This window comes from Haliaeetus leucocephalus, unplaced genomic scaffold, assembly GCF_000737465.1.
Source record: "Haliaeetus leucocephalus isolate CR32 unplaced genomic scaffold, Haliaeetus_leucocephalus-4.0 Scaffold68, whole genome shotgun sequence".
NCBI classification, from domain to species: Eukaryota; Metazoa; Chordata; class Aves; order Accipitriformes; family Accipitridae; genus Haliaeetus; species Haliaeetus leucocephalus.
In genome coordinates, this window is record NW_010972504.1 from 2,198,862 (window position 1) to 2,211,316 (window position 12,455).

Consider the following 12,455-nt stretch of genomic DNA (forward strand, 5'->3'; position numbering starts at 1 on the left):
CAGGAGAACTCACAGGCACATCATGGGATTTGGCAGAAGATGCACATTGACGTGGAAGCTGCAAGAGCAGCAAGAATTTATGATTACTTCCTGATCCAGGAGGAAGATGAAGACATCCCACACCTGACCAGAAGCAAAGTCACAGAAATCCCCCAGGAGCAGCAGATAGTGTCATCCCTGCGGCTGGCCTACGGCTCCTGATTGTGCCGGGGCGGTTACAGCCTCCTGCTACACTGGAGCTCAGCCCCAGGGTTAACTTCACCCCATCCCTCTCAGAGCTCAAGACAGGGCAGGCTGCAGCCGTCCCCATGTCCCACCCCAACTCATTTCTTCTGAGCCGTTTCTGTCTCTCTGAGAGCCAAGCTGGCAGCACTTGCATTTGAGAAGAGAAGCAAGGAGGACAGATGCATCCCAGCTTTGCTTTCCCACCAAATTTGAGAGGATGCAAGAGGGAGCTTTCCCCCATGGCTATCACCGCACGCTGGGACACTTGCCCTTTTTGCACACTGGCAGAGGTGGGTTCCATCTGAAGTCAGCTTGGCACGTGCTTGTGCGGGAGCCCTGCAAGGTGTACCCTGTGTTGCACACGAAGCTTATGGTGTCCCCGATCCTGTAGATATACTGAGCAGCGGATACTCTCTTCCCATGCTGGATACGTGGGAACCGGCATTGGGTAGCTGGAAAAGAGAGAGAAATAAAACATTGTTTACCTACAGAGCTCTCAAGCTGTTCCTGCCTGCGATGGTTGCTGTGTTGATGGCGTCCACGCAGCGGTGGAGGCTGCAGCAGGTGCCCCTGGGGCTGCAGGACTCCCTCCTGCGCTGCTGGGGGACCCCGCTGCTTCCTCAACTGGCGAGAACTGGGTGTCCAGAATTTCATGTCAATCACCTGGTGAGGTCAAGAAGCCTTTCACGGCCTTCTTGCATGCTTCTAACCCACGGGCTGGGAAGCACATCCCCTGGGTTCAATCTGACCCGGGGAAACATTGACAGGACCGTCCAGGATCAACCTGAGTGCAGTCCAGGGGTCTGTACTACCAGGGGCCTTGCGAGAGAGCTGGGCAGAGGGTGCACAGTGTGGGCTGAGGTTGCCACACCACGCTGCCCACAGGACCACCGTGACGGTGCAGGAATGGACCCGCGCCAGTGAGGGCGAAGCCTCTGCTGCCCCTTACAGCACCCACCCATGAATGTGCTGGTGGGCTTCCAGGGGTACCTGGGGGTTATTTGCATTGAACCGCTGGAGAGAGAGATGGAAAGGCAGGCATGCAGAGAGGCGGGCAGGCAGGCAGACATTCAGAACCAAAACCACAGGGAAGTAGCTTTTTGTTCACTAGGCAAATATTTGATGTGGGAATGTAGAAAGAAGGTAAAAGAAACACCTCTCGTTGGTAATATCCTTTGGGTTACTGAGTAAAGGGTCACAGCAGCTAGCTAAGGCAGGAGGGTCAGCCTTTGGTCTCTCAAGATACCAGTGAATAATTAACATGATTGAGGATATAGGTAGAAGTATTCTCCATACAGTACCAAAACACTTCTCAAACCTTGCCAGGGCAGCCAGCTCGCAGCACCTACGCTTACAAGACAGGAAGGAGTAAACAAAACCATACTGCAGTGATGGAGCTGAGTTTCTGTAGGCTTTGGCTATCCTGTCCCAAACAAGAGGGCACCTTGGGCTACCTGTCAGGCTTTCGTCCCCTGCAGGCTTTCAGACCGAACATGCCGAACAGCACAGTCTTGTTTGCCTTTTTACCCTCCTGCCTCATCCGAACGCATTTCTGTTTATCACAGCAAGTTTCAACTTGCCAGAGCTCAAACACAATCTATAATTACAACAAGCTCCTCGTCTGACTGCTGTAAGATGTTGTATCCATAACCAGCTTTACTTCAGCAGTTTAAACACATAGGTCAAGCCTCTTGTTACGAGAAGCTGGGCAGGTTGTGAAAGACTCCCCATAGCCTCCCACGGCGAGGTTGTAACTCCTTTTCCCGCTGAAAGGCACAAGGTGGCCCCGGTGCTATCCCAGAGGGTCTTTTTCATTAGCAGAGGAGCTCAGAGGCTCTCTCATGCTCATGATCTGGCATGCCGAGGTCCACCTGGGACCAGCACAGGGCTCCTATCTGCCTCCACAGGGAAAAGCAAAAGGATCAGCGAGAAGAGCAGCGATGAGGAAGAGGAAGGCCACGGGACGAAGGCCCCAGAGCCGCAGACCTGCCGGTCTCCCTTACCTCGAGCCGCAGCTGCAGTGGCCAGGAGCAAAGCGGAGCTGCCGAGGAGGCGGAGGGCGAAGGCGAGCACCATGCTCCGGTCCCCAGCGCAGACTGCGGCTCCTGGGGACCTGCAGGAAGATATGGGCACCCCAGTTCCCTCCGCCACCCCCCGCATGCGGAAGGAGCCGCAGCTGCGGGGCTTCCCGTGGCCGCGGGACAGGAACCCGTGGGCTCCCCTGCGCAAGGTGGGCACAGCCACCATCCCCGGAGAGGCTGCAGGTCCCACACGCTGCTTCTGCTGCTATTTTTGGCAGGGGAGGATGGACCCCTGGGACCCATGGGCATCTGTGAAAGAGAGGTGCAGGCACAGAGGTGCTGTTAGCCAAATTGTGCCCTCCCTGGAGAGCATCCTTGGTTAGGGGAAGCAGCCCAGGCTCTGGCGGTGATGGCAGCCCTTCCCACGAACCAGCCGAAGGGGTACAGCCTGCCCTCCTGGCCATTCCCTCCTCCCCCATGCATGGGACCAGTGGCCGCTGGGGACACGTCTGTCCCTCGGGGCCATGGGTGCTTGACCGGGATGCGCAGCCCCCGGCCCAGCCCCGCATACTGCCCTGCAGCTGTGGACCCGAATCCTCCTGAGCCGACCCTGGCTGCTCCAAGACTTATCCATGCTGGCGTCATCCCTCGCCGCTGGCTGGAAGAATAAAAATCCAGACAGGACTTTTTGATGTAGGAGCAGCTGCAGCAACCTCCAGCTCCCCACCTCACATAGCGGAGGATGCTTTCTGAGCCTAAAACAAGCAGCAAGACGCGCGTTACTCAAGTCTTTTTATCCCTTTTATTGACAAAGAGCTTCCAATATTTACATATCCAACATTTATTCTTCAGAATTGCACTTGCTTAGTTGCACTCAGATTATAAAGCAAAATTACGTACAACTCAATTACAAACACAGTAGATAAGCCTTTTTCAACACCTGTAAGCTATGTCACAGCATTCACAGTTCCTTCCATTTGGTTGCAGGGAGATCATTTCAAGCTGACCCCCAAATCATGTGTTAAATCATTTGGAAAAACCACTCTGGATTATGCAGTAGGAACAATTGTGCTGGAATTTAAATAACAGAACAGAACATGACACTAAGCTATGAGGCTTTACATTGGTGTTTTGTTCATCTAGTCACTCACATGGCTTACAGTAAGAGATACATAAAAATAACCGGCAATCTGCAAGTGCTTGCTCTGCAAGACTGGCTTCCGAAAACAGTATCTCATGGTACCCCAGTGACAGCTGAACAGGACAGTGCTCTGCTGGGAAGGGAGAACTTTGTGGGTCTATCTGGAAGAAGACTAACATGTTGACGGAAATGGCTATGTGTGTTTTTCCCTCTAATTAGATGCATGTTCCTGTTAACAGGAAAGCACTGATGAAAATGCAGAAACAAAAAGTATGCGATAGGCACATTTCAAATACTTCCCATTCCCAACTGTGCATCATGAGAAACTCACAGACAGGTGATGTACCTCTGCATCAGACAAAACCCCAAACCTCAAAACCTTGCTTTACCAACAGCTAGAAGTCCTAGTGTCTCAAGCTGGATTCAGGCTTAACAAGTCTAAATCCCATCACAGTTTTGCTTCCCTTATAAACAGGATTCCCAGGAAACCTTCAAATTGTTACTTCATTTTATGAGATGCTACTTACCTCTTTAACTTATTAGGTGATCATTTAGCAAGGCTCAGTTAAAACTGGAAAAGGACACCAACATCACAACGTGGGCTTTCTGTCAGCCAAACAAATCGAGGGCACTTTTGCCCGTGTCTTTGGTTTAGACAAGGTGAGTGAGGTCCCGTCATCTGAGCTGTCCTCGTGGCACTGCCAAAGCCTGACTCGAGCTGGGGACAGCACGCTCCCTCCCTCACCTCTATCCGCCCTCAACACAACCATCAACCAGGTGAGGTTAGACAGGATGAAAACAAAGGGCACAAAACACGCGGGGTTTTGTGTCCCGTTCCCCACGGAGGAGTAAATTAAGGCTTTGGCTTGATGAGTACCTGCGCCTACTTTGGGTGCAGCGTCGGAGCAACAGTCGCCCTGTGCAGCTGCCTACCAGCCCTGCTGCGAGCGGAGCAAGAGGCCAAAACCCTGCTCTTCCTCCCCAGCATCACAGCAGCCCCGAGGTGCCCTGGGGCTGAGCTGGCACCCAGCCAACCCACGGTGGGAGCCAGCATGGTCGGGGCGCACAGCACCACCTGAAAAAGCCTTTAAAGTGCAAGTTCAGACAGCGATTCCCTGCATCGGAGTCAACCCAGGCAGGTGGCATTTGAGCAGAAAGTGAAAAGGTTCACACGCAGCAGCTTCCTGATGTTTGGTGGCATCTGCCAAGACACCTGCAAATTCTGCATTTGGCCCGGACACCACCTGCCTGCGGATGAGCTCCACTGCCCCCGAGCACCCATCCGGCACGGTTCCTCACGGGGCTTTCAGCCCACCGAAAGCTTCAGCACTTCAAAAGAAGCGTTAAGTCACCACAGAGACAGGAAGGGTGTTTCCACCAGCTACTTGCAGAAAAGCCTTGATGGGACACAAAGATAGCGCCAGGGCAGAGACCTTCAGCTGAAGTTTAAAACTAATTTTAGTCCATACGGGAAGAGTCAGAATAGTAGTTCTTTGTAATAAGGCATTTAAATTTTTTTCTGTCTGGTAAAATTACTGATCTGTAAGGATTGCTACTTGCAGAATGATTCAGACTTGCCTTGAAGTAATGGCTACAGCTGCGCTTTTATATGAACATTTTCAATGCTTTCAGTACTCACAGATAATACCCAACTTAATCTTCCTATTTGTATCAAACAATTTCTTTAAGTATGTATCACTCACATGAAGACATTCACCATTAATCCTCTTGGCAGCGCTTTCCACCTCAGGTTGCTTAAGAAACCCCTAAATCCTGGTCAGGACCAGGCACAACATGCCCTCAGTGGGGCTGAGACACTGAACATGCGGAGTTACCCAAAGCGCAGGATTTTCTTGAGCCTACTCTATTGCAGCGTGAAGCTCTTTGGCATCACTGTGACTTAACACGGGGATAACTGCACTTGATTTCTGAGGAGCATTCTCAGCTGGGCAGCGGAGAGCCTCCCATCCCATCCATCCCATCCCAGTCCCGCGCAGGAGCTGCTGGGTCCAACGCGAGGTGCAGCTGCACCCAAAAGTGCGAGTGCTTGCCGGGCAGCGGCAGAGAGCGTCTGGGCTTTGTCATCCCAGGTCTGTCGGTTGCTGCTTCAAGGCCAATTTCACAGGAAGGAAAAGCAAAGCACTAGGATCAGCGTGATCAAGTCCGACACGTCTACAGGTGCCTTCCCACCGTGCCCCTTCCCTATCTAGACGTTCATAACGAGAATTGCCAGGAGGAGGGGGAAGATTCCTACAAGAGACAAATAAGAAGCTTCAGTCTTCACTCCAAACATATTCAACTGTCTTTTCCCTCCCTGGTCCCCTTTGCCTTCCCCCACCTTTTCACAGCATGATCTTAAAGCAACAACAATATAAACAGGACAACAGCCTGGAGCAGAAGGCTTTTAAGCCTACTTCACGCCGAACACACAGGAGACAATCACACAAAGATAGGCAAGAGTGCAGTACAGGAATACGTATTACTTACCAACAATGATCATGTTCGCTCCACCTGGAAAGGAAGCGAGCCAAAATGTGAAACTCAGCACCCATTCAGCACAGTAATTCACCAGACTACACGACATGCAGTATCTCAAATCAGAGCTAATGCACGTGGAAGATAATTCAAGCAACACACAGAACTTCAGCCTTGCACAGCCCAGCTCCAGAGACATTTACCTATTAAAACCCAGATGTATTTTCCAGGATACATTTCCACTAGCCTGCGAGTCCATGCTGCAAGGTAATCATGCTCTTTTGGCACAAGATTTTAACTGAAGCTGTTTCAGGAAGCATCGAAGGGTTACTCCTTTAGCAGAATTATCTGATTTGAGGATTCACAGAGGAAGGAAAAAATAGGTATTTTGAAGACAGAGAGGAACCAGCAAGACAGACACAGGAGACAGTTACCTCTGCATTCAGGATCAGGCTTGCTCCAGACTCCCTGGTATTGATCTCCTGCAATACACTGAAGCAAGGCCGCTCCAGCAAGGGTGTAGCCATCATTGCATTTATAAGCTACAGTGGAGCCGTGGACAAAGTCCATGTCCTTTGTGCCATTGTGCATCCCATTGTCAATGGTAGGTGGCTTTCCACAGAAAATGTGAGGGAACTGTTCCACAGGAGGAACATCACCTTTGCATTCAGGAGTAGGCTCGCTCCAGACTCCATGGTATTGATGACCTGCTTTGCAGTGAATAGAGGCTGCTCCAGCAAGGGTGAAGCCATCCTTGCATTTATAAACTACAACGGAGCCGTAGACAAATTCTGTGCCCTTTGTGCCATTGTGCATCCCATTGTCAATCGTGGGGGGGTCTTTGCAGAGAATGCGTGGGAGCTGACCTACAGGAGGAACATCAGCAAGAGTGTCTGAGTGCTCCTCCTAACTGAAAAGGTGAAGAGGTATATGGGGAGAAGGAGACATAGCCAAACACCATGCATCTAGCAGCAACTGAAAATACTTTGAGCTTTCTTGTGTGGCACTGGACCTCAGTTACTGCACGTTAGTGCAACACGTACTGCATGTACTGCACAACATAGCCTTCAGGATCTCACCCCATGAAATAAGGCACTGAAGTGCCTAATCAGGCTAGAAGAAATGTTTCAGCCATTTCTACCTTCACAGAACACCATACACTGACTTCATAACAGCCAATTTCAGCATTATATTAAATTGAGTGGAGAGAGTTCTAATGTCCAATTATCTTCATCTTTCCCTGGTAACTAGAGAAAGAAAACTTTCCTCCCATGACTGTTTTTTTCTATAATTTCTGCTCTCCCCTTGCTCCTTCCACTTCGTCAGCATAATTTCTGAATTGTACGAGAATATTACACCTCAGGCCTCACAGCATGAGTTAGGATTGAAATCCTGAATTTTACAGCTGACTGAATTAAGAAAGCACAAGTAAGAGCAGCCCAAGGCCATCAGCAAGGCAGCTACACCAGTGCATTTCCAACTATTATCTTAATGGCTCTGTGCAGGGTTTTTCCCTCTTACTTTCACAGTATGGAGGTGCTGTGTTCCAATCAACTCCATTTCCTGATACCACACATTTGGCAGACGAGGACCCCTTTAATTCATACCTAAAGAAAGAGAAGAAGTTTAGTACTTTCCAGACTTTCCAGAAGACAACCCAGAAAGGGTCCTTGCCCCACCTCCCCACCACTGCATGCAGTCGAGTTATTAACCAGAAGTTGCCCTGCTATGAAACAGGATCTGGCCACATCAAAGCCACTAAATAAGGGCACTAATGAAAGCCAAACTGAAGCAGTTCTCTGCGTTACCAAGCACATGTGTGTTGCCACCTGCTTATCTCACTGAAGATATAATATATGGTTTCACTGGAGACTTGCACTGGGAAACTGGGGTGGGGTGGGGGGTGGATGTTACTGCCTGGGATCCCTGTCTTGTGACCCCCGAGTTGGTCCCTTTTAAGCAGTGATCCACTCACCCAGGATGACAGGTGAATGTCACAACTGACTCAAAAAGGAAACTGCTTGCAGTCACATCCCCATTCTCTATCGTGGGAGGAGTACATTGCTGTCCTAGAGGAAGAGAAAACAGCACAGGGATGACTTCAAACCCGGAGATGGGCATGACCCAAATTTCAGAATAACATCTCAAGCATGTACAGATGACTCGCACAGTCAGTCAGGACAGGAAAGAAACGGAGATACTCACGTATACAGAAGTCTGGGTCTGTAGACCAAGTTGCATCACTCAGACAAGTGACAAGAGAGGACTTTCCACTTGCTGCAGCATAACCCGGTTTACACTGATACCTCAGCTTGGTTCCAACAGGGGACCTGTCACCCACAGCCGTTGTTAACTCAGCGAAAAGGAAGTGTGGAGCAGGACCACAGTAGACTAACGATTGGAGACAAAAGCAAGGTTAGTTACAGAAGAGCACCCAAAAGGTCTGCAATAACGATAGCAAACTGCATGTTCTGGAGCACACAGCATTTTAACCTGTTTGAATATCAGCTTCTGCAATACAGTTTGCATACAACCCATTTAGCAAACAGCAGCATATATCACAGTTTGCTTAACCAGAGAAAAGATGGAGACTGGGTAGCATCTCTGTCTCAAGAGATGCGCCTTCATTGACCACCAACCCAACCTGTAGGACCTCGATTCAGCTGAGCTCAGAAGCCAAACATGCCCAACAGGTCTGGAAGCTGGTGGAGCTAGCCTGTCAGGTATCTCTCCTTTCAGTGCTTTTTTGGATCATTTGCTCTTCATAAATAAATAGCTTCAGGTCTAAATATATAACTGGCCTGGGCTGCCACGCTGAGGACGCAAGCTGGCATGCTCTGCAAGGGCATGGCTACAAGTGCACAAGGTTCAGAAGCTGATCTGCTCAACAGCTCTTAGACCTACTTCATCGCAATTGCTCAAGGAAATAAACTTGTTTGTACTCACTTGGGTCACATGTTGGCAGAGGTGGCTTCCAGGTACTGTCTGCTTCACAAGTAACTACACTACTACCATTCAATAAATGACCAGGATTACACTCAAAGGTCACCGTATTTTTATACGTGTGTGCAGTGCCAAAGCCAGATAACCTTCTCCCGTTTTCCACTTCTGGATTTTTACATGCGACCACTGGAAGTGAAGATAAGACAATAAGAATATTTATTACAAGAAGGAAAAGCCCTGCGGATGCATTACGCGAGAAGCTTACTAAGAGAGCTGCCGTCCTTTCACTTTGAGAGAGGAAGGTCCCTAGTGGGGTGCAAGTACTCTGTGAACAGAGATGTCATTAAGAAACTGCACACGTGACAGCTTCATTTTGCATTTGCAGGAAGCCCTGGACATGGGCAGGGAAAGGGAGGCTTTCTGTGGGCTGAAGAATCCATTAAACCAAGCCCTGTCTCTGACCACGACTTGGGAGACCACTGCGTTTAGCTTTCTGGGAATCCTTTTAGACTCAAATCAACATTCTCATGATTGGCAGCCCATTGGGAAAGTACGGATCTGGAGAAGGATAAGAAACAAAGTCAAAAGAATAAGCAGACAAAGAAAGCGTTTACCTTTGCATTCAGGGGCTGGACCGCTCCATATTCCCTGGAGGTTATCATTCACCGTACAGTGAATCGTGGCATCTCCAATAAGAGAAAAACTGTTGTTACACCTGTAGGTTACAGCCATGCCAAAGGTGAAATCTGTGTTCTCATTGATGAGCTGCCCATTCTTGATCACAGGAGGTGGTAAACAGGAAATAGCTGCATGGGAAAGCAACAGCAAGAAAACACAAAAACATTTCCATCAAATATAAAACTGAGGTCTAGCTACTTAAAAAAAACAAACCAAACCAAAAAAACCAACCCAAACAAACAAACAAAAAAAAATTGAAGAAAAAACAGGGAAGCAGCCCTAAAGCAATCATCTCAACCTAAAGTCTTGAATGCGCCTTTAAATTCTGAATGTTTTCCAGGTTTTTTTTTAAATGGATAAATGGTAAAACGGCAAAACAGCATCTGTTGTCCAAGAGGAGACACTACAGAAGAGGCCTTCTGGAGGCAATAAACATGGTCTCACCAAGCAGTTTGGGACCCTCACCTACTGTTGATGGCATTTCCTACCTTCGTTGTGGTAACAAGAATAAGGCCAGAATACCTATTATAGCAGCAAACCACCTAAGCTATCAGCAGCTGATGGTCAGGCCCATCCCACAGGATGCTAAAAAGGTCCAAATAGCACCACCAAAACTCTTGGCATTTATCTCCCCTTTGAAATTTGAGATTTTTGATGTCCAGTCATGTCTGAAGGCTTCCCACTCCCGGTCAAGCACAGCTCTTGATCCACAATTCAGCAACAGTTGCCTGACAGAAAACACAACAGGAGTGATGCAGCGTCCGCACCAGCTTGGCAGAAAGCTTGCTGTGCTGAGTGCCTGTGCTGGGCAATACCAACAAACAGCCCTGGGAGCTGCTTTTCTCACAGATCTGACTACAAAGCTGCTGCCAACATCCACAGATCCCCCTTAGTATTTAATTTTCATTCCCAGCTCCACCGAGAGTGTTTGTCTGGAGGAAGGGTAAGCAGTCAGTCTCATTAAAGGCTAATGTAATTTGCATTAGGTGCCAAAAAGACAGTATCCACCTGGCATTCCCCAAACTAACAGATATATAGTGATACAATCTTTTTTAGGAAGAGATGTACACAAAACATTTAAGATCTGCTTACGGTCACAGTATGGAACATGATCCCAAGAAACTTCATTGCCTTTAAGTACACATTGCGCAGATGGCTTCCCAACTAAGCGGTACCTAAGAAAAGAAAAGGTTGAGTCTCTGAAAAAAGTGAAGAAAACTTGGGAAATTCAGAAAGTTGTACAGTTTCTAATGGTATTCTCTGGAGGAGCTGAACCCCAGGGGAAAAACAGCTAGCCCTCCTATAAAATACAATTTTCTCAATACCTAAAGAAATGCAATATATGACGCGGCTAAAGGAAACTTAATACTTGCAGTGGGTGGATACAAGCTGACAGGACCACGGGCAAGACAGCATCCCTACCCTGAGTCTGTTCAGGCCCGTGCTGTGCAGTGGTAGATCCAAACAGCAACTTATTTTCTGAGCAGAGCTAGGTGTCACTGACGTACCTGAACCGCTCTCTTTCCCTCTCGCCCTGCTGCCAGCATCCCCAGGACACCGCAGCCCTCTTTTCCTGAGACCCCTTAGCTAAGACGTGGACAGCCGGACCCATTGCACTATGGCAAACGCTGAATTACTAATGAGCGCCAACAGGAAAGAAACAAAATTCTTTTCAAAGCAACCGAAAAGCAGTCTGCAAAGACCACTTTCTCATGCCCGGAAGAGAATGTTTTGACAGCAAGAGCAGGAGAGAGCCTGACTCCCACAGCTCCCCGCTCCGAACATCTCCCGCCGTGCCTGTGCTTGCCAAGACAACAGCCCCCAGCTATTAAAAGCCTCCGAGTCTCCCACGGGTGCTGTCTCCCAGCCTCGGCTCCGTCGACTCACCAGGAGCCTGGCTCAACGCTTACCCAGCGTTACAGGTGTAGGTTATTGTCACCCCAAACTGGAGGTTGGTCATGTAGTCAAAGTTGCCATTCATGATATCCGGTGGACTGCAAGACTTCCCTGGAAGGGCAAGTGATCGGCATTAGCTTTATTTTATAGCAGGATCGTCAAATGCAGGTGACAGTGCTGTTCAGTGTCATTACAGACTAATTGACCACTTATTGGGCACCTGACTTCCCTCATGAGCAAGTACCAGCAATTTCAGAAAAGATAAAAGATCCACATCAAATTCTGTGGAACTGAAAGTTAAAACACAAATAAAAAGGAAATAAGAGCACAAATAGAGCTAAGGACAAATAACAAAAGCCAAGGTTTATACGCTTACTGAGAAAGGCAACTCATAAAGACCCCAGTGGGCTCGGGGCAGGTGTCTTGGTCCATAGGAAAGGAAACAGCGAGAAGGAGAAGGGGACGGGGAGGGACCCACTGACCTCCCTAGGGCCAGTACAGGTGCATTACCATGGGGACAACAGGCTCCCACAGCCTTTTCCACACCGTACATTGCTTCTGTGCGGATGTATTATAGCATTTACACTACATCACGAGATGGTAAAGTCATTAAAAAGGGCAGAGGTCATCTCCCAGAGATTAGCGTTTCTACGTGGGAAGGGCAACCCCGGGCAGGCACGCAGGGCGCATGCTTGTTCCCCACTGCCCCCAAAACCAGTAACCCGGGGAGCATCCTTCCATCCTTCTCAACTGTGCTGAGCCGCGAGTGGGCTCTGGGGTACAGCAGGGGATGCACCCCCTCCGACCACCCCCCTCCCCTCCGGATCCCAGGAGCCCGCACGAGGCGGGGCGGGGGGGAACCCACCGATGCAGAAGTCGGGGGTCGCCATCCAGGTGGAGTTGGGGAGGCAGATGACCAGGGGGGACTTGCCCCTGGCCACCGTGTACCCCGGTCGACACGTGTATCTCAGCGTGGTCCCCACGGCGTAGGACTCCTGCAGGGGCTGGGGGGGCTCCGCAAAGACAAACCTCGGCGGCTGCTCGCAGTCACCTGCGGGCAGGGGGGAGATGATGGC

General features: G+C 49.5%; 1 protein-coding gene across 1 annotated transcript in view; it reads right to left on the reverse strand.

The window, feature by feature from the left end:
• Positions 1-3,304: 3,304 nt before the first annotated feature.
• LOC104839002 (complement receptor type 1-like) overlaps positions 3,305-12,455 on the reverse strand; it is a 9,384-nt gene continuing 233 nt past the window's right edge. The window contains exons 2-12 of the mRNA XM_010579087.1: positions 12,245-12,430; positions 11,394-11,490; positions 10,576-10,658; positions 9,420-9,611; positions 8,809-8,991; positions 8,068-8,253; positions 7,838-7,931; positions 7,384-7,469; positions 6,297-6,728; positions 5,875-5,898; positions 3,305-5,637 (exon numbers count right to left, since the gene is read on the reverse strand). Of these exons, the coding sequence (XP_010577389.1) occupies positions 5,594-5,637; positions 5,875-5,898; positions 6,297-6,728; positions 7,384-7,469; positions 7,838-7,931; positions 8,068-8,253; positions 8,809-8,991; positions 9,420-9,611; positions 10,576-10,658; positions 11,394-11,490; positions 12,245-12,430 (1,607 nt within the window). The 3' untranslated portion in view covers positions 3,305-5,593. The remainder of the gene's footprint in view (positions 5,638-5,874; positions 5,899-6,296; positions 6,729-7,383; positions 7,470-7,837; positions 7,932-8,067; positions 8,254-8,808; positions 8,992-9,419; positions 9,612-10,575; positions 10,659-11,393; positions 11,491-12,244; positions 12,431-12,455) is intronic.